The sequence below is a fragment of the Protopterus annectens genome, chromosome 7.part1 (genome assembly GCF_019279795.1).
Source record: "Protopterus annectens isolate FY-2018-M chromosome 7.part1, PAN1.0, whole genome shotgun sequence".
NCBI classification, from domain to species: Eukaryota; Metazoa; Chordata; order Ceratodontiformes; family Protopteridae; genus Protopterus; species Protopterus annectens.
Genome location: NC_056740.1, coordinates 133,910,248 through 133,933,797, shown reverse-complemented (window position 1 = coordinate 133,933,797; position 23,550 = coordinate 133,910,248). Strand labels below are relative to the sequence as shown.

The 23,550-nt window shown below is 40.4% G+C and overlaps 1 protein-coding gene across 1 annotated transcript in view; it reads left to right on the top strand.

Moving 5' to 3' along the window:
* The window catches only part of CFAP100 (cilia and flagella associated protein 100), a 375,752-nt gene that overhangs the window by 150,910 nt on the left and 201,292 nt on the right, over positions 1-23,550 (top strand). Inside the window, exon 6 of the mRNA XM_044078592.1 lies at positions 3,444-3,546. Within this exon, the coding sequence (XP_043934527.1) occupies positions 3,444-3,546 (103 nt within the window). The remainder of the gene's footprint in view (positions 1-3,443; positions 3,547-23,550) is intronic.

Sequence of the window (23,550 nt, the reverse complement as noted above, 5' to 3'; positions counted from 1 at the left end):
AAAGTCCAACAAATGACTAGGATATTCATACAATACCCCAATGCAAGTTGAAAGGAGTTAAGATAGCACAGACTCAATAAACACTACTCCCAAAGTGTTTCACAGTCTTTTTCAAAATGACAGTCAGCTATGGACTTATACTGTTGCTGTTGTTGACATGGCCATTAACTTTGGAGAAAGCTGTGGATATGATTCCCCTCATATCTATTATCTCCACATGCTCTTTTTTTCTCTCTCGATCTCTCTTTCTCTGTTTCTCTCTTGGTACTGTACAGTGCTCTGTGGTTTTATAATGGATATGTTTCTTCTACTTAGTACTTACCATTACAATCTGGCCATATTCTCCAGGACACAAAGCTTCTGGCATTAAGCCAACTGCCTCTCCAAACCAAGCAAAAGGCTGTTGTTGACTGTCCTTATTTTTGTACCCCCACAAATTCTTTGCAGCTGGCTGCCGGTTTTCCAGTCATTCTTTCCGCTAGCTATTTCTGACCACCTAATATATTGCTTGTTCCTGCCATCATTTGTGTTACCCATACAAATGTACTGCCTTATTCTATTTTGTTATTTCTCATTATTCATTCCTATGTTGCATTTTTCTTGAACTTCTGTTTTGCTTGCATTCATAAGTAGGGCATGTCTGAAGAAATCCCCCCAATGTTCTAGTCCACCTACCCACTTTAAATAAACAGTGGGTTTCAGGACAATTTAATAATTCTGGAATGATACAGATAAATGGATACACTTCTTTTTCATTGGTTTTACCTTTCTCATTGTCACTAAGGTACAGCTATTCCTTATTTTCTCCATCTTGTGGGATAGTGGTAGTTACTTTTATGTGTCTTGACTTAGTGAGGTGGTCTTGAAAGTATCCTGAGTAGTCCAGCCTAGTGAGGTGCTTGCAGATGGGTCTTTTAGGTACAAAGATTCTGACATCTGATTAGTGAGTTTGTGTAAGATGAGTGAAATTTATGTTTTTTTTTTATTCTACTGTAGAAACAAATGCTGATTTCACTTCAAGGGCCTTTCTGCAGCAGGTATCTGATAGAATTTCCTCTTCAGGGGGAACATATTCTTACATTCTCTATCCATGTGATTGACAGAATTCCCCTCCTTCCAAAGCACAGTGATGCCATGCACCACACTCCCCAGAATTGTGTGCAATTTTGTACAAGAAAGCTTACATTTGGTTTGAAATACATATGGACATAAATAAATAAATATTGAATTATGCTGTGGTATGCATATCACCAACCAGGACCCACAACAGTGCAGGGTTTGCTTCCAAGGACAAGAGCACAGTGTGATAGTGCACATGTATCACAGCAGTTTAAAACAGTTAGTAAAAGAATTACGTATGAGAAATTCAAGGCTAGTCTAATTGCTCGCAGGATGTTGGCTTTAGAATATAACTATTGGAGAGGGTGAACATGTGGATTCTTCGTGTGATACGGGGCATGAGTGACATGATTAACTAAGGGAGCATAAGTATAAGAGTCAGAGAAAGACCCATCTACTGAAGTCTGCTTGCCAGACAGTCTGTTCCTCTATCCAGCCTACAAGCTTGCTTTTGGCAAGGAAAATATCAGACACACTAACTGACAGTCAGTAACAAAGAAAGAGGCAAAACAAACATTCCCCTGATAGCTATCTTTGGGGGGTAAGTATTATAGTTTTAACTCTAACCATACCACACTGGAGTATATGGCAAAGCATTCTCTTTATAACATTGGACCCTGAAAATCCACTACTGAAGGCTGTGTGGTTAAACTCTGATAAAGGAAGGCCTCTCCTTTCCCATCACCTCCCATGTCATTGCCTGATTGGCAAAAGTTGTTAGTGCCCACTGCTGTTCTTGCACTGTCCATCAATGCTCATCTTCATCCCCAGGTCACCAAGCAAATTGACACCTGATGAGATTTGACTGGGACAGTGGAGAAGCCCAACCATATGGAAGTTAATCAGTAACCATTGGAGGGACACTTGCAGTCCGATCATGAGCAGGTACTGCTTCTGGAATGTCATTGCTGGGGCCCTGTTGCATGACCCCAGCAACTGTCTCCTGGATGGAGAATCCAAATACCATTGCTTCTGATAGAGACAATGCTAATGATATATCTCCTCCTTTTAGCTTCCCGTAGGTGACATGTTCTTTGGAGACATTTTTATTTTAAATTAGGCTATACACAACTACTGAAGAACATCAGGCTAGGAGTTATCATTTACTAACAGTAAAGCAGCTTTGTTACTTTCATAATTTTTAGTAGTTAACACAAATTTCAACACTAAAGTGGGGCTTAATAGTGTAACCCAGCCAGTCAGGCATCACTCTTGTCTAGTTATGATGCTTAAGCAGTATTCATCTATATGTCATGTAATAGTTTACATCAATCATTGCAAATCAGTCTCCCAAACTATTTATCTAACCTTATAATGGCATTCTGCCATGGTTACCGATTCAAACTCTGTGAGGCTGCACAAACTACTTAAGATCTAAACAGGTAATCAGTGCAATATGCTAGCTGCCATTTTCAATATTTATGGGAATTTTCAGCATGTTTATTTTATGATTTATAATCATAAAGCAGAATTCTGTTATCAGTGTTTATGGCAGAGAAATAATTGCCAAAAGATGGGGGCCCAGTACTCAACCCTCCTTTGTCATATTTTCCCTAAATGAAAATACATCACTGATCTTGACAACATGCATTTGAGCCAATTTTCAATCCATCTTGCCACACATTGATTGATGTTTAAGGACATTAGCTTATTAACATGATGAATGAGACCACTCTCCACCAGCTGCTGGACTTTGTCAAAGAAGCTCTCAAGATTTGGCAGGCATGACCTCCTAACAAATCTGAATTGTTGTGGGTAAAGCCTTATAAATTTTTTAATGTCATGGTTCATGAGGTCAGTGATGATGTATGTGTTCTATAGATTTAAAAAACAAAAGTAGAAAGGCTAATGGGTCTGTAGTTTTCAGGTCAGTAGATGGTTCACCATTATGTGTGTGTGTGTGAGGGGGGCATCACTATTGCAGAGTGCTATGACTCAGGAGCATGTCCTCCTGTAGCAAGGCTCAGGCAGTACAATGTAAGGAGGGGATCAGCAAGAGCCTGCTTGACACTATTTATTAGAAAAGATTGGTATATCGTAGGGATGCACTGAAAGGTGCTTTTGTTCTTGGAAGTGCTTTGAGGATGTGATCCTTTAATATGGTGGGGGAGTGACTCAGGAATGTTTGGAATGGGGAGAAATTTGCAGTGAATTTATTTGTAGTATGTTGGCAGTGTCCTTATGATTGTATGTGAGGTGCCATTAGCGATTAGTTTAGAACAGTGTTTTCTAACATAGTTAAAGTGACTGTATATTGAATGTCTTGCAGAATTGTCTTTTTTGTGATCTGTTTTCATAGAATTTGTCCCTTTTCTTTCAAACAGAACTTGAGAATAGATCATCAAGTAGAGGGATACGCAATTCACCAAGAGCCCTTACAAGGACTTCATCAAAACAGAGCTTCAAATCAGGGACCAGCAGAAAACCGTATGTACATAATCCCTTGTAATTTATTGTATAGGTCGTGCATGTATTGTAGTGCGTTTACATCTGAGTGTGACATTTTTCTAATCTGGCAAAGCTAGTGTGTCTCTCTGCAACCCATACATACTTTTGTACTTGTATTCATGTTCTTCTTTCAGGAGTGTAAATGTAAATTTAAAAAGCACATCATCTCCTATTCAGGCAAGACCTATTCCTTTACTGAAGTAACTATGGCAGCCAGTTTGCAGTCATCAAGATAAGTAGTCATTCATAAAGTTCTGCTATTACCTCTTCAAAACATCATTACAGTTGAGTAGCTAACAGAGGAGGGTCCTCTATGTAATTTTAGATGTACTTTATTATGAATACCTCTGTGCTTTTGCACAGAATTCTGTTAAGCCAAGTATGTCTAAAATTGTTTGGATTTGATGTGACCTGCACCCTTTGTGAACTGGTAGCACACATTTCTAAATTCCTATTGTCAGGTATTAACCCCCTATCACCACAGTTTATATTATCCCTATTTTTCTAGTGAAAGCCATTTAAACTGCAGATCTCTAGGTTTCTTTTTAAATGTGTTATTTGTATCATCTGCTGCCAGGATACCTACAATGTGCCACATAACGAATCTTTAGAGTAAATTATCATCTACCCCACTGTAAAGAGGACTCATACTTTGCATTATATTGACTCACCCTAACAGCAGGGTATTTCATTTTGGAATAAAAAGCAAACCCATTAAAAATTATTTAACAGTTTTTTTAAGTATTCCAAACTCCTAGAGAACAACATCATTGGCTAATGCAGAATGCATAATTTAATCCTAGTGAAATGTATAGATGCAGTGAAAGCCAGGCAGAATAATAGGGGTGGGCTCATAACCAGTTTGTACTGGATATTAATCAGTTATTTACTTTAAAGAGACATGCTTCATAATATACAAGGTACAATTAATCATTAAGAACCCATGACACAACAATCCCGTTCTTATTTTATGAACACCTTGTAATAACTTTAATTTTCATTACACAAAATATTTGGTTTAATAGCTTACACTTAAAAAATACTAAACAAGACATTTTCACTATACTGCATTTATAAGCAGCAAGACAGAGGGAAGGATTTCTGAATGTCTAATTTCCATGCTGATAGCGGGCTATTTTGCATTCATTAAATGGGTCTACATGACATGTAGAGCCACCAAACAAAGGTAAATAGCACTGTGTACTAATGAAGGCATAATTAGCTGTATTACATGCTAATGAGACAATCTAATATGGTAGAGCCATTCAGGAAGCTATAAAGTACCCATGTAGAGATGGTGTGGCCCTTTGCTATGAACACCATATCATATGGAATACAGCCACTACCACTTAGAAAAAAAAGTAATGCAAGGTGCTGCTGCTACTGTGTTGCATGTGTATGTGCAACAGGCTCATATCTATGCTGCTGATACACCGCATCAAAGGTGGGTGTTCAGACCCTGTTTAACATATCATGGGACTGCATGATATTGAACTAGTGGAGTGATACAGGTTTGATAAGGAAGCACTACAGGAACTCTGCAACCTCTACAGCCCCCACCTCAGGCCCAGGGAAATCGAGGAGAACCTTTACTAGTGGAAACTAAGGTGTGTGTACCATTAAGGATATTAGCCACTGGTACATTCCAGCGACCCACATGGGATATGCTAGGGGTGTTACAGGCCTCAGCTTCCAGAATATTTCATCAATATCTTAATGCTGTACTACAACATGCATGAGAGCACGCCTATTTTCCATGCACACCAGATGAGAGAGCAAAAACAATGCAGGAATTCTTTGCTGTATCATGCTTCCCTGAAGTCTTAGGGGCCATAGACTGCTTTCACGTAGTAATAAAAGCTCCACCTGGTTAACAGGGAAGCACATACCTTAACAAGAAGATGTTCCACTCAGTCAACTATGAGGTTGTCTGTAATGTCTGAGGGATCATCCTCAGTGTCTGTGCAGGCAACCTAGGCAGTTACCATGACTCACACATATGGCACACCTTGCAGCTTTACACAGGGCTTGCTAGGGGTGATGTTCCACAAGGCCATCTACAGGGTGATGCAAGTTATACACTGGAACCATGGCTCATGACACCCATCAGAAATGCACACTCATCATCTACTGGGTGATGCAGGTTATGCACTGGAGCCATGGGTCATGACACCTCTCAGAAATGCACACACACCCACAAAAGAAGGATACAAAGATGCCTATGCTCAAGCTGAAAACACCACAGAGCATGTATTTAGCATGCTCAAGTCACATTTTTACTGCCTAGACACATTAAAGGGTGCCCTGCATTATGACCCAGACACTTGTGCAGAAATTCTCATAGTCTGTGCCATGTTGCACAATATCATTTATTTATTTATTTATTTGACTGTTAACACATATGCAAAGTATAATACAATATCAAAAACTTTAGTACAAAGTTTACAATTAATAATGTAAAAGGTCCAAGGATATATACAAAGTTATACAGTCATCCTGAGGAAACAGATACAGCAAGGACAGCAAGAGCCAGGACGACAGATTTCTTGACCACAGGCAGGGGCAGCACTTCCTTCACATACAGACAGGGATTCCAAGGGAGAACCTCCAGCTGCACAGGTAGCTGGCAGATGTAGGAGTGCACAATATGCCCTTGCCCTGGCTAAGATGCAAAGGATACCACTCACTCACCACCTAAGACTCAAAGGAGAGCGCACATACCCAGCAATTAAGAGGCAAATATTCATACACACTTACCAGCAAAGGAATGCACGTAACAACCTAAGCACATATAAATATTAAAAGTGATACCACCTAATGTCCACAAACTTTACTTACCCATGTAATGCCTGTGTACGGACAGCATCAGACAAAGACAGCTCCAAAGCACATGACTTATAACTGTAGTAATGTTAAGGTAAGTGTGGAACCTGCATTGCATGAACAAATGTGTAAGAAGATAAACTACTTCCATTTTGTCAACCTTGTACCACCTATCCAGTTTGTGCATCAGACATGAATGAAACCCTAAGCCAAACCCAAATGAACAATGCCCATGGCAGAGATATCCCCATTCTCATGGGGGGGTTGAAGTAATCCAAGGGTGACACAGAAGACACATGGATGCTGGCCCTCCCCCAGCAGACATACCATCACAGTCACTTCAATTATTCATGAATCCCAGGGAGAGATTTACCATTTCAGGGTTTCCAAAATGTTCTGCCTAAGAAGGTCTGGATAGAGTACCATGTTGACCATGTTTCTAGCAAGAGAAACTTCATATTGTAATTCCATGACTTATGACTACGAACATTGGAAATGTAAAAAATTAGGAGTGCACCGAATGCTGACATTCTCCTTTAAGGTTTTTTTTTTTTTTGCAGGGGTGCAGGCCTCCTTGCACCCCTCCCCTGCTACTTATATATATATATATATATATATATATATATATATATATATATATATATATATATATACTTATTTTGAGATCATCATGGAGAAAACGGAATATTCCAAGACAGTGTCTTGGATTTCATATGTGTAAGCCCACATTTTTGCATAGTCTCACTATTTTAGAATTTGCACTAAAGGATCTCAAAATTTCAAATGGTTACTAGTAAAATCTTAGTATATTTTTTCTCTTTCCAGACTTAAGTTTTCTGTCCAATATAATACCAGATTCAAAAATCTTTAACAGATCATGCTAAGAGAATTTGTACAATGAGCAGCCACACTCTGGGTGCGTGCTTTTCAGAATTCAAACTCCTTGAAATGAATAGTCCAAATAACATGATCAGTATGTGGCATATGCTATTGACTATATAATATGGAGCCCTGTATAATAATGAGGGAAAGCAAGATGGCTGAGCAGTTCAGAAACATTTAAATGCCATGCAATGAATTTGTGGCTGCAGTATATTTGAACTCAGCCTTATGCCTGTGTTCAGACTGAGTAAATCATGGAATTATGTTTGAGGTTGCTGCAGCCTTTTTAAATATGTATATGCAGGAATCTCTGACTGCAGTTGGTGTGCCCAGCTGTGCATGACATTGGTCCCAGAGGCACAGGGTAATCTAACTTCACTTAACAGTTCATGCCCTGTACAACATCAAGATTGTGGACTGGTACTGTGTTGACAGGGACACCATGCATCAAATCTTGGAAATGTGTTGGTTTCATCTGCAGCCATGTAGAAGATGTGGAATACTTATTCCAGTGAATCCCAAGGTGTGTGTGAGACTTTAGGTATATTACCAGGATGGATCTTTCAGCAACCTACTAGGACCACAGACCCACATTTAAATAAATGCTTCATCTGTTGAACTGGGACAAAGGTATGTGAACTTCAGAAGGTATCACTCTATTAACTAAAACCCATAAGAAAAACACACAATCAGACAGTAGGTACAACCATACATTATTGCAAACCAGAGACATTATTAAGCATGTGCTGCAGTATAACCCTGCCATGTGTGCTAGCATACTGACTGAATGTGCAGTGTTACACAATATCCAGCAGTTCCCAACACTACAGTCATCAGAAGCTGAATGCCAGATGGAGATGAGCATAATATGCCATGGCACTAGCAAAGATGCAGCGGATTGCACATAGCTTCATAACATAGTAAACAAGAGATAAACAGATACATTACAGTAACAATGATTCTTGCAAAACCAGCACCAACCTGTGTTTATCTATTATGCATAGGCTGCCCACACTGTACATCAGACATCTGAAAAGAATAAAAATAAAAGTGATTTTATGTGAAGCATCAGAGCTGGTATGACCAGAGAAGACATTGAATGGTCCAGTCTGTGATTCGGTCTATCCAAGGAATCAGTCATACTGGATATGTAGTCCCATAGGCCAACATGCACACCCTGAATTACCCTCACTGTCTGTGATGGCTGTAGTGCCACTAGACTGAGCCTCCATGATCGCACTGCACATATGTTGGGTTGTGGACACTGACACATCAACCATAAGGGGACAGCAGTAACCATGTTGCTAGTGAGCAAAGAGTCAGACATCTGTCTGCTGGGGCCAGCACACTGATATTGTTCCCATAAACCTGTCCTCTCTCTAAAGCCAGGGTATACACAGGCATAGAGACTGTGTCCATGGTCAAACACAGTCACACTCTGTACCCACAATAGAAAATGTAGTGAACATCTGAAACACAGAATGTGTCATTGGTCAACAGTCTTTCTTGCCAAAGTGGGGAATCTTTTTATCTTCTTTTTGATGAAAGAAAAGTTGTTAAAAAATTTCGATGTGGAAAACAAATGGAAAACAAATACCTTTTTTACTCTTACTCTGCTACCCTGCTTAGGCCCCTGACCACGGCGTTTCTCTCCTGCTCAGGCTACTTCTGAATCTACTCCCAGGACACAGAAGAGGATGTTCCTATGGATTCCTCTGACCAGGCTTCTATATCTTCTGTCTCTTCCTCTGAAGGCCATGGGCGTATTATCATGGAACTTATAAACAAAGACATTGCAACTTTCAAACACTGGACCCCACCCAGTTTGGTACTGTTAAGGAGACATCTTGTCTCCTGAACCTGATTGACTTCTTTGAATCAGTCTCCAGAGCCATGGACAAGGGTGGTCCACACAGTCCTATCTAGACCTATGCCTAGACCTTTGACACCATCCCCACTCTGGACATAGATAAACTTACTAAGTTGGGCATTAATCCCTATGTCACCCAATGGGTTGCTAAATGGCTTACTGATAGAACCCACACTGTAAAAGTAGCCGACTCCAAATCCAGCTTCAGACAAGTGACAAGTGGAGTACCTCAGGGTTCAGTCCTGGGGCCGCTCTTGTTTGGCATCTACTTCTCTGAAGTACAGGTCAACACTAAGGGACTCTGGCTAACAAAGTTTGCAGATGACTGCAAACTGGGAGCCATTATTGAATCCCAAATGATGTGGATACTCTACAAAAGGGCCTTACAGAAACAGATGCTTGGTGCCAGAGCCATGGACTCAAGCTCAATGCCAAGAAATGTATTGTTATCCCCTTTGGGAAAAACATGTATCCATGAATTACCATATAGGTGGCAGTACACTAAACACAGAAAGTGTGATAAGAGACTTAGGGACACAGGTGGACAGTGGTCTCACCTTCGATAACCACATTGCCACAACAGTCAGGAAATCCTTCTATGTGGCACACCTCATCACGAAGGGCTTTTCATCCAGAAAAAAGGAGGTCATTGTCCCACTGTACTCATCCCTCATTAGACCCATTATAGAATACAATGCCCCATTTGGTATGTACCTCTCAAGACATCTGCAACAACTGGAAAGGCCTCAGAAATACCTCACTAAAAGAATCACAGGCCTAAAGCAGATGCCCTATGCTGACCGCCTTAAAAAACTCCAGCTATACTCTGTCGCATATCGTTTACTCAGAGGCGATCTCTGCTTAACATACAAGGCCATGTCAAACCCAGAGCTGTTGGACATGCTACACTTAAAGAAATCCCAATCCTCAGAGCTACACGCTCCAGGGATCTAAACCTTGTCATCACAATAAACAAAACATGTTGGAGGGATAGGTTCCTGACCCAGAGACTCCCCAGACTCTGGAATAGATTGCCCATACATGTCAAGCAGAGTGCCTCTTTGGACCTCTTCAAGAGGAACCTTGACGATTGGATGGGAGAAAGGAAATTCACCCCAGGGATCACGTCAGTCGCCCTGCTAGACAGGGGTCCAGGAAAGTAAATAATGTGGGAAGAAATTTTCAGGGAATTGTTATGGCTAGGCTTGTATAGGCCCTAGGGCTGATAGCCTAGTACTAACCTATGAACCTATGAACCTATGAACTAGGACCACAGTGGGGATATCTGATGCATCTGCCTTGAGAATCTTCTTTCAGTTTCTAGATGCCATGCTTCATCATGTGAGGGAGCATATGTGGTTGTCGACAGTATGTGCTGTAATAAAGAAGTCTTTTTCTGCATCTGCAGCCTTCCATTGCTGCTTTTTTGTGAAGCATGTGTGATTCCCACGCACCTCAGAGAAGAGAGCCAACACCATGCAGATGTTCTATGATACAGATCATTTCCCTGATGCAATGGGGGCCATAGACTGTACCCACATTTAAATAAATGCTTCATCTGTTGAACTGGGACAAAGGTATGTGAACTTCAGAAGGTATCACTCTATTAACTGACATGTAGTCTGTAATGCACAGGTATCATCTGCAGTTTGTGTGCAGGGCATACAGGCAGTTTACACCACTCCCACATATAGCACACATGTGACCTGTACCAACAGGTTATGAGGGGGTGACATCCCACAGTGACATCTTTTTGGTGATAAAGCTTATGCTCTTTCATCCTGGCTTATGAAACCCATAAGAAAAACACACAATCAGACAGTAGGTACAACCATACATTATTGCAAACCAGAGACATTATTAAGCATGTGTTTGGGCTATTGAAAGCACGTTTTCACTGTCTAGATACATACGGAGGTGCCCTGCTGCAGTATAACCCTGCCATGTGTGCTAGCATACTGACTGAATGTGCAGTGTTACACAATATTAGACAGAAGCAGTTACAACAGGGTAGGCTGTTTCAGGGCCAGCAGTTCCCAACACTACAGTCATCAGAAGCTGAGCCAGATGAGGAGTCAGAAGAGAACCCAGCAGCATGGGATGCTTATGCCAGATGGAGATGAGCATAATATGCCTTGGCACTAGCAAAGATGCAGCGGATTGCACATAGCTTCATAACATAGTTAACAAGAGATAAAAAGATACATTACAGTAACAATGATTCTTGCAAAACCAGCACCAACCTGTGTTTATCTATTATGCATAGGCTGCCCACACTGTACATCAGACATAGGCAATAAAAGTAACAATGTACAAAAGGCAGGTTTTCATCATTTGCACAGGTGGAGATGGGAGAATTGGAGTTAATGTCTTTTCACAGGATAGTGTGTGAATGTGAATGCTGAAAAGAATAAAAATAAAAAGTGATTTTATGTGAAGCATCAGAGCTGGTATGAAGAGGATTAGTGTTGAGAAGGGCCAAGAGCAGTGATGAATATGATGTGCTGAGGGCTGTGTTGGTGTGATTGTGGGTCTGCTGGGACACAGCCAGAGAAGACATTGAATGGTCCAGTCTGTGATTTGGTCTATCCAAGGAATCAGTCATACTGGATATGTAGTCCCATAGGCCAACATGCACACCCTGAATTACCCTCACTGTCTGTGATGGCTGTAGTGCCACTAGACTGAGCCTCCATGATCGCACTGCACATATGTTGGGTTGTGGACACTGACACATCAACCATAAGGGAACAGCAGTAACCATGTTGCTAGTGAGCATCGTTACCAACTCTTGTGTGCAGCTCTTTGCCCATGAGTGTTAAGGGAAGAGTCAGACATCTGTCTGCTGGGGGCCAGCACACTGATATTGTTCCCATAAACCTGTCCTCTCTCTAATGCTTGTGTAGCCAGGGTATACACAGGCATAGAGACTGTGTCCATGGTCAAACACAGTCACACTCTGTACCCGCTGAATTTGCCGCCTCATCCCCACCATCATTATTAAAATCTACAGGGATGTTTTTTTATGAAATTTGCACTCTATTACAGGTACAGTGAACAAATGTGTGTCTACCGGGAATAGAAAATGTAGTGAACATCTGAAACACAGAATGTGTCATTGGTCAAAATGCTTTTTCAAAGAGCTTTGCAGTTGCAGGTATAATCGTTTAAAGAAGCATTCATAAGTATTCACCTACATAGAGAACATGTTTTCTAAACATTAAATATCTAATTGCAGACAATTCTGAGCTTTTCTTAGTGCAATAGACAGAGCAGATGAGACCACACCTGGCCTAGGGTTTCTACCTTGCCACCTCTTCTTGTGAGGCAGTTCTGATTTGGACATCTGCCTTCTGTAAAAATATGAAAATAGGAGACATCTGGTTATTTTAGAAGGAAACTATAATACCGTCGCTGAAATATATGAAAGTGCTGAAGCAAATATAGTTATATAACAGTGGGTCTTGGTTTAGTAATAAAGTGAAACTTCCTTTGTGTTTGTTTAGTGTGTGGTCTTTTCTAAGAAATCTCATCTTTCAGCAGGATATTGTACACTCTGGCAACGTGAAATGTGATATCTCTAACTGTAGTTAATTTAAAACCAAAGTTTAAAGTGTTTGGAAGAAAAGTTTTTTTTTTTTTTTTTTTTTTTATTAAGCAGCTGAATTGTATGCTAATCAATCAATCCAAGATGGAGGAGCTATTCAAAAAGCCATAAAGTAACCGTATAGACTCAGTGTTGCTTTTCCCCGCAAATTCCAAACCTTATTGGAATGCAGCCACAGAAAGGAGTCTACATAGAAACAATGTTAGGGGCTGCTGTTGCTTTAATTCAAGTCTATGTGCTGCTGCTGCTGCTAATAAACCAAGGCCAAGAAGCAGAAGAATTTTCAGATCCGGTTAACATATCACAATCTACATGATGTGGACATTATAGAGCACTACAGGGTGGATACAAGACACAGTACAGGAACCCTGCAACCTCTGTTGTCCTCAACTCAGAGCCAGGGCAAACCGAGGGAAACCCATCCTAGTACAGACAAAGGTATGTGTAGCACTTAGAATTTTAGCTACAGGTACCTTTCAGAGACCAACAGGGGGCATGCTAGGGGTGTCAAAGGCATCAGCATCCACGATCCTCCATCAGTTCCTGAATGCTATGCTACAACATGCTAGTGACCACATATATTTCCTCGTACTCCTGAGGATAGGACCAGAAATATGCAGGATTTCCACCCTGTAGCACACTACTCTGAAGTACTGAGTGCCATAGACTGCACACATGTAGAAATTAAGGCACCACCTGGGGAATGGGGAAGGCTTTACATAAATAGAAAGGGCTTCCACTCTATTAACTGCCAAGTCATGTGTAATACAAAGGCAGTCAACTTGAATGTGTGTGATGGCAACCCAGGCAGTTACCACGACTCACATATCTGGCACACCTCCCAACTGTTTCAGATGTTCACCGGGGGATATCCCACAGGGTCACTTACTGGGGAATGCAGATAATGCACTGGAACTGTGGCTGATGACACCCATGAGAAATGCACACACATCTGCTGAAGAAAGCCATAATGAGGCACATGCTCAAACCAGAAATATCATAGAGCATGTGTTGGGGCTGCTGAAGTCATGATTCCAGTGCCCAGATAGATCTGGGGGAGCCCTGCAGTACTATCCACGTATAGGTGCTGATATATTCACAGCATATGCAGTGCTACACAACATCCTGAGAAAATAACTTCAGCAGGATCAACAAGGGGAAGGTGCACACATCCCACCACCAACAGCAAGGTCACCACAGCCACCCACAGGTGAGGAGTTAGAGGGGGAACCAGCAACTGCTGTGAGTGTAGGTAGATGTAGACATGGTGAATATGCCCTCACATTGGCTAAGAGACAACACACAACACACTCACTCACTCACCACCTAAGAGCCTAAAATCTTCCTCCTGCACACATACATATAGTAACATTGATGCCAAGCAATGCTCACAGCCTTTACCTACCCGTGTAATGACTGTGTACTTCTTGCATCAGACAGTCAGCCCTGAATTAAAACTGTTGCAACTGCTGGATTTACAAGGTAGGTGCTGAACCTGGAGTGTATTGTGGAATAATATAAATGACTGCCATGTCGTGATTTGTACAGAAATTACCTTAACATGTGACATCAGAGACTTATTTTACTTATGTGTGTCCATTATTAAGTAGTTGGCCTCGGACAGCAAATATTCACACAGTCATACCTCTCAAAAGTAGTGATGCCCTCAGTTTAGCACCATACGTTTGTACTGGAAAATCATTAAAGAGAGCAACTAGAAAGTAATGAGACACATTTCAGTTTCAGATTTCAAAACCCTCACAAGATCATTAACAATAATGATGGGAAAAAAGTTTGATGCTATCAACTGTCTAACTTTCTAAGACCAATATAAGTCGAAGATAAAATTACCCATTCAACATCACAAATGCAGATATACTAAGCACTATGTCAGCTATGTACCCTGAACATCAGCTTATGTATCCTTGAATCCAAAAGATAGAAAACAGGATATGGCATGGTTATCATTATTGCACAGAGTGTTGTGGGGGGGGGGGCAGGAAGCCTAGGCTGACACAAAGGTTGATAAGTGTGTGTGAGTAAGAAAGAGTAGCAGGCAGACATTTGGATAAAGTAACAAATGACCAGTGAGACAAAATGAGTTTTAAGCTTCATGGCTGACCCATGTAACTGTTGTGTGTGTATCTGTATGGGTCCTGAACACGACTGACATCTGCTGGATGAGTTCCCCTCATTTGCAGGCCCAGGACACCAACCCAATGGTCTGCCACATCTGGGTGTGGACAGCTCATCCACTGATGGAGCAGTAGAAGTACTGCCATGATGGGAGCATAATCAGGCATGGCCACGTTGGCTAACCGCAGATGATGTGGCTGACCTACACCCATGAGGATGCTGTCTCCCTCTCAGCAGATGAACCATTACAGACACTACCTGTTTCTATGTGTCATTCATCCAATCCATTAAATTGACAAAACGGTCACACATGTCAGCCTGTGCCACATCTACAACCCTTAGCATTTCTCTGGAGGACCTATGGGAACATGCCTCTACCCCCATGACAACCCTAAGCATACACTGAGTGGCTTGGGAAGAGTCACCTGAGTCAGGTGGAGGATGGACAGCAGGCCTGCTCCGAGCACCCCTAACAACCCTCCTGCATGCCAACTTGCCCACACATTGGCTACATCCAGAGTCAACAGGCAGTGAAACCACAGTAGCAATACTTCCCTGATCGATTGTCTCACCCTCTTCCTGTCCAATATCTGAGGGCTCACTGGAATGGGGGGGGGCGTAGGCTCACTGGCTGTGTCTAATGAAATTTCAGGGGATGGCTGTATGTCAACCTCAGTGTCAGATACAACCTCTGCATCCCCATCTGTGCCTCTGTTTGGCCACCACAATCATCGTCATCAGAATCTGCTGATACTCTGACATCAGGTGGTAGAAGTCCCACACTTCCACTGTCAGGATCACTTGTAATACTAAGCAACAAACACAGGAAAAAATTAATACATACACTACTATAGTTCAGTATATGCTAACAAACTAGCAGTGGTGCCACTATTACACACAACAGTCCAGACATCAACATCACACACTAAAATATTTCTTTAAACTGACCATCAGCACTGACATAAAAATGTTTGGCTTACTGTGTGGTATGCTCCCTATGTGGAATGGTCATGGAAGACGTTAAGCAAAAGGTAAGGACAACATTATCACAATTAACAGTGACACAGGGGATAAAACGTTTTGCCCTTTATAGGTCTATTAACTATATTTTCAACAAGAACTTGGATGACAAGCCCAACCTAAACCCCATGTGTAATCAATCAGAATGTGTTGTTAAATGTAGCAATCTTCAGTCTCCCTCCAACCAACTTCTTCTTAAACAGAACTTATATATTGATGTAACTATTTTAGTATACAACATTATTTAACAACTGAGGTACAAAAGCCTACTTGGAAGCTCCTCCTGGGATATACTTGCTGTCCCTGAAACAGTAGCACCAATGTCAAGAATATGCTGTTCTGCACTTTCCTGGCAGCTGTCTGGATCCCTGATAATGGACAGGAACTCTTCATTTACTGTTAGTGATGGCTGTGTAGCAGCCCCCTGATATCTATCTAAATACCGGCACTGCAGCTGTGCTCCTCCATGCAGATGAGATCATGTCAGTGCTCCTATGGTGCACCTGATCATATGTCCTACTGTGGCCACCTACTGCATTGACATTTGCAACTATCTGTTGCCAAATTTACATTCTGCCTGACATATCCCCATTACCATCTCAAACAGAAAGGCACCATATTGCCTAAAAATTTCCACAATGATCTGATTCTCAGAGTCATTGAAGGGTGGTTTTCAGGGATTGAGAAGTCTGGATGCCATAGTCCTAGGTGTCCTAAAAGGCAACAGAAGGATAATACACATAAGTATCACATAACTACAAAATAACTTTTCCCAGATAAAACAGAAAAGGTAACATTTTAGTATTACTCACTGGAGAAACATAAAACAATCTAAAGAGTTGAAATATGAGCAATAGGCTGGATGCCAAAAGGGAGAGTAACGATAGCAACATATCCTTGTTTGTGCCATAACAGAAATGCAGCTTTACTCCCCACCTCCAAAAGAACAGGCAAATGACACATTTTGCTAACAAGCCATTGTTGAAGTTGTGTAACTGAAATTGAAATTGTGTAAGTTTGTAACTGGAACTTTTCTCCCTGAGCCTTTGCTAAAAATGGACATGTGTCCAGTTGGACTTTCATGGATAACAAATGTAAAATAAAATAAAATAAATAAATAATTGAAATGCTGAAAGTGCTATCAAATTTAATGTCTCTGAAACATCTACAGATTTAACACAGAACATTCCATTATAAGGTATTGCCAATTATGTATACATGTGAAATGCCCTGGCAAATATGCCCATACCATCAGCAGACTTCTAACTTTTGCATACAGATAAAAGTGTAGCATTTGCTAATCAAAATATATATATAAATATTGAACATATTTTTCTTAATGACATTTCAGCATATGCAGTATATAGCTGAAAAAATGTGCAGATATATCCTTAGGTAATAGCCTCTTTTCTATGTTCTACACATATGCAAGTCTCCTCACCTTCAGGTTCCCTAGCTACATGGTTTCCTTTTTTATGGTGTAGATTCAGAGCTTTCAGCATGGTGAAGATGCAAATCAGATATGAACTCATTAGAATTGCTGAATCCCAAATACCTGGCTTCGTGTAACAGATTTAAACATAATGGAGGCACCCTCTCAGTGTTTGTTTTTAATGGATTGCAACTGTGAATGATTATTGGTAGGGAAAAGGAAAATACAACAGCAATGCAGATGGCCCTACATCCAGTTAGTGTGTCAGGTTAGACTTACAAAGTAATAGAAGTGATTTTTGTCAAGGTTGGAAATGTAAGTAAGTAGCACACAGTTCACAGGTTCTGAACATTAGCATCCAGCCTCCCCTTCATTTATTGGCAGCTGTATATTATGTTTTTACCATTTAATATCCTCACACATGTTATGGACACTGATATAGAATGGCTTACACTCTGCATGTCTAAGATTACTGGTCAGATAAGGCAAGAATGAACAGCAAATACAGAGAGATAAGACAGAGCTGCATATTTGCAAGCAATATTCATAAATGGTTGTGTAATCACCAAAATTAATACATGTGCAAATGACTTATATGGTTTTATAGTAGTGTAGGTGATGTTGCAGTTGGTTGTATGCAGAATGATTTCAATTCCCTGCTGCAAAGGTGTTTGTGTGGCAAAGAGGAATAAGACACCATTATAGTGTTCTGAAGGTTAATTGTAGTGAGAGTTCAAATCCAGACCTGAGTACAAATGTTTCATGTGTGCTAACATTTTGTAGTGTTATAGATTGCTTTTCTTCAGTTTCCTTTCCCTTTTTTTGCCAATGTTTGCACAGTGCATGGCTTAGTGCAAACAAGGGAAGTGGAGAAAATGAATGTCAGTTTTGGCTGTGCTTATCTCATTTGCACAAAGCTTAGCAGTGTGCAAACTTGGACTAGTGACCCAACGAGGAAGCAGGCAGATCACTTGCAGAACACCTGCATACAGGGGGTCTGTAAAAGTGTAAAGGTAAAAAACAATACGTTGTTGCAGTTTTTGCTTTCCCTCACACAACTTCTCATAGCAGTATTGCACGGTGGTTAGCAAGGTTCCCAAACACCCGCAGACAGAACTCAGACAACCAATAACTGAAAACAGATGCATTCAATTAAATTTGTTGGTCACCACGCAAATGTGCTAAGTGGTGTTGTGAGGGAGTTAACACAGAGAATGTAAGAATGAGTAGCAAATTATGAAAATGTTATGTAACTAGTCCAGTAAGTGTAAGTGTAGGGCTGTTGTATAGATGGTCCTGGGTTCTAGTACAAGGTGTGCAACATATTTTTACTGCTGTGACAGTGCACTTTATAGCAATGAACTGAAAAATAGACAAGGGTTATTTCAACATTCTTATGGCAACAAGTGTAAGTGTAGGACTGCCATTCACATGGTCTTGGGTTCTAATACAGGATATTCCAGACATTTTTACTGTTGTTCCACTTCCCATTATATTCACTCTCACTTACATTTTAGATAGTGCTGCTGATAGGAATTGTAGGCATGAAGGATAAGACATCTTTATTATGGTTTTAGATGTATAACTGAGAGTATACTGTCTACTTTATTTCTGTAAGTATAATTCTGCTATCTTGACTTGCATGGCCTTCATAATTACATAACACATATAACTGGATCTCTATATGAGAGCCTTGTTAGGTCACACACATACATTTGCAACACCTCAAAACTCCCACACAGTGGAGAGCAGTGTAAGCATTATTTTAATGAACTAAGGGATACCCTCAACCATTGTTTGAATGAATTTGAGACTGCGTCTATCCCACAGCTGTGTAAGTATGATCATAAGAGAGTATTTGTAATAGTTAGAAAGCTAAATATAGGCAAGTCTGATATGCATAATGACCTTCTTTTCTTTCCCCAGCTAATAGGTTCATAGGTTGGTACTAGGCTATCGGCCCTAGGGCCTATACAAGCCTAGCCATAGCAATTCCCTAGCTATTTCTTCCCACACTATTTACTTCCCTGGACCCCTGTCTAGCAGGGTGACTGACGTGATACCCAGGGTGAATTTCCTTTCTCCCATCCAATCGTCAAGGTTCCTTTTGAAGAGGGCCAAAGAGGTGCTTTGCTTGACATGTATGGGCAGTCTATTCCAGAGTCTGGGAGTCTCTGGGTCAGGATCCTATCCCTCCAGCATGTTTTATTTATTGTGATGACAAGGTTTAGATTCCTGGAGTGTGTGGCTTTGAGGGATTTGGATTTCTTTAAGTGTAGCATGTTCAACAGCTCTGGGTTTGACATGGCCTTGTATGTTAAGTAGAGATCGCCTCTGAGTAGACGGTATGCGACAGAGTATAGCTGGAGTTTTTTAAGGCGGCCAGCGTAGGGCATCTGTTTTAAGCCTGTGATTCATTTAGTGAGGTATTTCTGCAGCCTTTTCAGTTGTTGCAGATGTCTTGAGAGGTACATACCAAATGGGGCGTTGTATTCTATAATGGGTCTAATGAGGGATGAGTACAGTGGGACAATGACCTCCTTTTCTCTGGATGAAAAGCCCTTAGTGATGAGGTGTGCCATATAAAAGTATTTCCTGACTGTTGTGGCAATGTGGTTATCAAACGTGAGACCACTGTCCACCTGTGTCCCTAAGTCTCTTATCACACTTTCAGTGTTTAGTGTACTGCCACCTATGTGGTAATTCATGGGTACATTTTTTTCCCCAAAGGAGATAACTATACATTTTTTGGCATTGAGCTTGAGCCCATGGCTCTGGCACCAAACATCTGTTTCTGTAAGGCCCTTTTGTAGAGTATCCACATCATTTGGGGATTCAATAATGGCTCCCAGTTTGCAGTAATCTGCAAACTTAGTTAGCCAGAGTCCCTTAGTGTTGGCCTGTACTTCAGAGAAGTAGATGCCAAACAAGAACGGTCCCTGGACTGTACCCTGAGCTACTCCACTTGTCACTTCTCTGGAGCTGGATTTGGAGTGGGCTACTTTTACAGTGTGGGTTCTGTTAGTAAGCCAGTTGGCAACCCATCACGTGACGTAGGGATTCATGCCCAGCTTAGTAAGTCTGTCTATGACTCCAGAGTGGGAGATGGTGTCAAAGGCCTTGGCAAGGCCCAGATAGCCTGTGTGGACCACCTTATCCTCATCCACGGCTCTGGAGACTGATTTGAAGAAGTCAATCAGGTTCAGGAGACAAGATTGTCCCCTCACTAACCCAAGCTGGGTGGGGTCCAGTGTTTGAAGGTTGCCAATGTCTTTGTTTATAAGATCCATGATAATACACTACATGGCCTTGCAGATCAGGCCCCTTGTGGAGTGGGATAACTGTAGCTGTGCACCACTCAGTGGGCATGAAGCCTGAGGTGAGGCTATGTTTAAACATGACACTTAGGTGAGGTGCCAGTTCATTTTGTTGTTTATGTAGTACACAGTAAAAATAACGTTGGAAATCCAAAATACGTTTTCGATCCACAATCTTCATCAGAAAAGACTGAAACACTCAGTTTAACATCACTTCTGGTTATATACCCTACCCTGTTAACTATCCAACACCAATAAGAACCAATTAGTGTAAATAATGTCAATTAGTAAAAAAACAGTTTGTGATTTGTCATTCAACTTTACAGTGTTTATAAAATTTTTTCCAAACAGACTTAAAAGTAAATAAGTAAGTATGTATATGACTAAAAAATAAATAAACATACTTTATTTAAAAAAACTTGTTTGGTAATATAAGTTACCACATTAAAACCACTCAGTTTTAAAACCTATTTGACTTGTTTGTTCTAAAACGTATTTGATGTGCAATACATGGAAAATAGTGACATCTAGTGACATTGTGGTGTAAATACAACAGCATTACAATTTTGCTGATCTGAGTTTTAACACTGGCTTAATAGACAAATAGTCATTCAAACCTGGTAATTTATTACATTCTAGTATTATCTGCCAGTATAACTCTTTGTATTCCAATTTGTCTTCCCATAAACCACCCCTTATATCCTAACACAAAGAAAGAAAATTCTGCTTGTGGGCAGGAAGCTTGATGTCTAAACAAAGCATTTTTCATATTTTGTTTTTTAATTTCATATAGATGTTCATAAATGCGACATCTCAGCTTCCTTTCTGTTTTTCCCACATAAAACGAGGTGCAAAAATTACAAGTTGCAAGGTAAACAATGCCATTGCTATTGCAATTATATGTACCTCTGCTAGTAAGTGTTCTATTCCTAGCTTGCAAAAAAATCTCCTTTCTGTTTTTTATCCTAGGGCATTGAGAACAAAAGCCACATTGGTATGTACCCACCCCCCGTGGGCCAATATTCTTAACTTTAGTACCTCCAAACTCAAAGATTTGTTTCAAATTTGTATCCTTCCGATAAATAAATTTTAAAGGGCTCTTGTGGTCAAAAGGTAGGTCTGAAATTTGAACAAATCTTGACCATTCCTTGGATATCACTTCCCTAATAGGTGCTGAATCACCTGTGTAATCAAGTATATATGCTGTGTCGTATGAAATAGTTTTTTTAGTGCCTGAATCATTGGTCAAAGTAGAATTACTCTGTCCTAAGATAGGGGCAAATCTTTTGTGCCTTTCTTGAACCACTTCAGATAAGGCCCCATCAAGTAAAGATCTTGGATAGCCCCTATCTACCAACATACTACACACATTCTTACATTCATTTAAAAATTCTACATCGTCTGAAGTCATTCTACTGACCCTGACAAGTTGTCCCTTAACTAAATTTTTCTTTTGAAAGTAGGGATGTGCACTTTGGTAATGGAGATATGAATTAGAAAAGGTTTTCTTACGATGTATACTTGAGGAAAACCCCTTAGCCTGTTTTTTAAGTATAATGTCCAAGTAAACACACTGTTCTGCATTTGCCTCAAATGTAAAATCCAAAAAGTTGGTAGTACTTTTCAAGTAATCCAAAAATTCATGGAACCTTTCCATAGTGTCTGTCCAAAATATACATATATCGTCCAGAAATCTCTTGTACAAGGACCAACATTGAGTAAATGGACTATTCAAAATAAATAGTTTCTCCCACCATTTCAAAACAATGTTCGCGTATGTAGGGGCACATTTAGTGCCCATGGCAACACCTTTGTTTTGTTTGAAGAATTCCCCTTGAAAGTACATGTAATTATTTTTCAAAATAATTTCCATGAATAAAAGGCAATTAGTAAAATCAAGGTGAGAAAATGTACCTTGGTCTAACATTGCCTGTTCCAACCATAAAAGGCCTGTCTCATGTGGGATAGAACCAAATAAGTCCACTATATCGAGTGATAAAAATAAGGTCTGATGAAAATAATTCTGTTTTAACACACCTTAAAAAATCCCAAGAATCCTTGAGGACTATGTCCCCAGTGTATGACAAAGCCTTCAGTTTGTAGTCTACAAATTTGGCTAATGGTGTAGTGATAGACCCCTCGGCCGAAACTATTAGCCTCAGTGGTGGATCCATGGGGTTCTTTTGAACCTTTGGTATACCAAATACCGTCGGAACATGGGGGTGTTGGTTAAATAGAAAGTTATATTGATCCTTGTTAATAGAACCGTCCAACAGTAAATCTGACTGAGAAGAAATTGCTTAATGATATCAAACTGAATGAGAATTTGAGGGTGATGCATCCTGATAAGGGAGGGGGGACAGTCCTTATGGACAACATTTGTTATGAATCAAAGATGAGAGATTCCTTACATGACACAAGTAAATATTCTAAGGCCTCGATCAACGAGGTGAATATAGCCAAACGTAAAATACACTTAATGTTAGATGATTTACTGTTGGACGGTTCTATTAACAAGGATCAATATAACTTTCTATTTAACCAACACCCCCGAGTTCCGGCGGTATTTGGTATACCAAAGGTTCATAAGAACCCCATGGATCCACCACTGAGGCTAATAGTTTCGGCCGAGGGGTCTATCACTACACCATTAGCCAAATTTGTAGACGACAAACTGAAGGCTTTGTCATACACTGGGGACATAGTCCTCAAGGATTCTTGGGATTTTTTAAGGTGTGTTAAAACAGAATTATTTTCATCAGACCTTATTTTTATCACTCTTGATATAGTGGACTTATTTGGTTCTATCCCACATGAGACAGGCCTTTTATGGTTGGAACAGGCAATGTTTGATTTTACTAATTGCCTTTTATTCATGGAAATTATTTTGAAAAAT